The sequence below is a fragment of the Galeopterus variegatus genome, unplaced genomic scaffold (assembly GCF_000696425.1).
Source record: "Galeopterus variegatus unplaced genomic scaffold, G_variegatus-3.0.2 Scaffold4771, whole genome shotgun sequence".
In the NCBI taxonomy this organism is placed as follows: Eukaryota; Metazoa; Chordata; class Mammalia; order Dermoptera; family Cynocephalidae; genus Galeopterus; species Galeopterus variegatus.
The window spans coordinates 156,804-159,015 of record NW_007730882.1 but is presented as its reverse complement, the minus strand read 5'-3'; the positions used below and the strand labels follow the sequence as shown (position 1 = coordinate 159,015).

General features: G+C 40.1%; 1 protein-coding gene across 1 annotated transcript in view; it reads right to left on the bottom strand.

Annotated features, from left to right (window-relative positions):
• BMS1 (BMS1 ribosome biogenesis factor) overlaps positions 1-2,212 on the bottom strand; it is a 21,255-nt gene that overhangs the window by 3,217 nt on the left and 15,826 nt on the right. Inside the window, exons 11-12 of the mRNA XM_008588314.1 lie at positions 2,062-2,163; positions 1,424-1,581 (exon numbers count right to left, since the gene is read on the bottom strand). Coding sequence (XP_008586536.1) covers positions 1,424-1,581; positions 2,062-2,163 — 260 coding nt within the window. The remainder of the gene's footprint in view (positions 1-1,423; positions 1,582-2,061; positions 2,164-2,212) is intronic.

Below are 2,212 nucleotides of genomic sequence, written 5' to 3'. Positions count from 1 at the left end.
TAGTTCATTATACTCACTAGCCAAATACATACATTCATTCATTCATTCATTCATTCATTTATAAAAGATGACCGGTAAAGGGATCTTAACCCTTAATTCCTTGATTTTGGTGTTGTCAGCACCACGCTCTCCCAAGTGATCTAACCGGCCATCCCTATACAGGGATCCGAACCTGTGGCCTTGGTGTTATCAGCACCACACTCTCCCACGTGAGCCACAGGCCGGCCCTTCAGTAGCCACATCTAAAATACTCAATAGCTACAAGTAGCCACATGGGACAGCTCATATACAGAACACGTCCGTCATCACAGGAAGTTGTACTGATATTGCTCTGTACCATTTTATAGGACATACAGAGGAGAAAGCCTGATAAACTGCACATAGGGAAGCAATGCAATCCACAAAAATCCAGAATATAAGAAACTCCAGATATTGAATACTTGATTTCTTAAACAAATAACATGCAAGTGGAAAAATAAAGGTGGGGGAGGGGAGTGTTGCAGATTGAGAAATTTAAAATGAATAGTGAAAAACATAATAAAAACCAGATTAAACTAAATTATGGTGTTTGGTGATACAAACTTTGAGGATAAAATTATGAAGAAAAGGATATGATTACTCTGAGAGTCTGGACATCTCCTTTGCACGGGGAGGAAGGAGACTGTGACTGGGGAGGTCACGTGCAGCACTGCTGGGCAGTGGCAAAGCTTGGTTTCTTGGTCTCAGTGGTGGTTATAGGGGTATTCACCTTCTAGCAACTCATTAGTTAAACAATTGTTTTTATGTGGTTTTCTATATCTGTATTAAATTATACCATAAAAAATGGTTAAATAAAATTTCAAAAAAGGCATAAGTGCTACCAAGTGAATCACAATAGGTAATATGATAGTGATTAGGCTTCTATGAGGAGTGACATTTAACCTAAAAAAATGACAAAAAGTAGCCAGCCTTGGGAAGATCAGAAGAGTATTCCAGAAGAGAAAACAGAGGAGGAAAGGGTCTAAGATGGGATTAAGCCTTGGCAAGTCTGAGAGCTGAATGTATTCCAGTGTGTCTATGGAGTGCTGAGATGGTGGAGGAACATTTACCAGTGTCACTGATTTCTGTTTGCTTATAAATATGTTAACTTGGGGACACTAGGTATATCCTAGTTATAAGATACAAAATATTTCAAACGTAGAAAAACGTAAGTGCAATGCTTCAAAATAATTTTCCTTTTCTCCATAACACATGTACATGGTCTAACTAAACTTAAACATGTTATTATTTAGGATGCATGAAATATCTACTCCAATGTCTGGCAAAACAACCTGTTATCCTACAAAAATAAGAAGCAACAACAGGTAAGCAATATTGCAACCAGATAATCTTCTAAAACTATTCCCTAATTCTCTCCTAAGTCAAACACACTACTCAGCCTTACCTCCTCTAAATCCCAATCATGGGGCGCCTCCACAAGAAATCTGGAGCAGTCCAGAGAGTCGGCCTTGTGCTTACACTCTCTGTCAGGCTGGCTGACACGGAACAACCCTCCAAGCTCTTCTCGGTTATCACCATCTTCTTCTTCATTATCCTCTGTCACTAAAGACACCACCATGATGGAAAAGTGAAAACAAAACCTACAACCTTAGAGGACTCATTATCTTCAACTAATTAGGCCACACATCTTAGAATTCAGGGGACTGAGTGTCCGGTTTATGACAGGTATGGTGGTGGTCCTGCGCGAGTCAGCCACAGACAAAGAAAGGCCAAGAAACCATCACTCGGTATGTCTGGAAGACTCCTGCNAGGGTTGCGATCCGTTGCCGGACACGAAAAAAGACAAAAAAAGGAAAAAAAAAAAAAAACTTTATGGTAAACCCATTAATCTATTTCATATGATCAATCTGTGGTCCTCATAAGCTGATGATTAAAAACATCTGCCAAATATAAACCATTACAGCCAGGAATTATGGCTGTCAAAAGCATGACCCCAGTCCTCTAACCAATTCCCTCTTCTACTTTATAGAGAATAACCTAAGAAACTAAAAAAACTTCCAGCTCTGAACCAGAGTTCTTTACCTGTCCCATAAATAAGCTTTCGAAGATTTGGAGTTACTTGTTGCTGCCTCAAAAAGGCCTCAGCTGCCTTCCTGGAAAGGTCTTCCTTCCACTTGAGGGCACCTGAAAGCACCAATGCCAGCATCTGGTTAAGTCTGTTCACTTGTCCTGC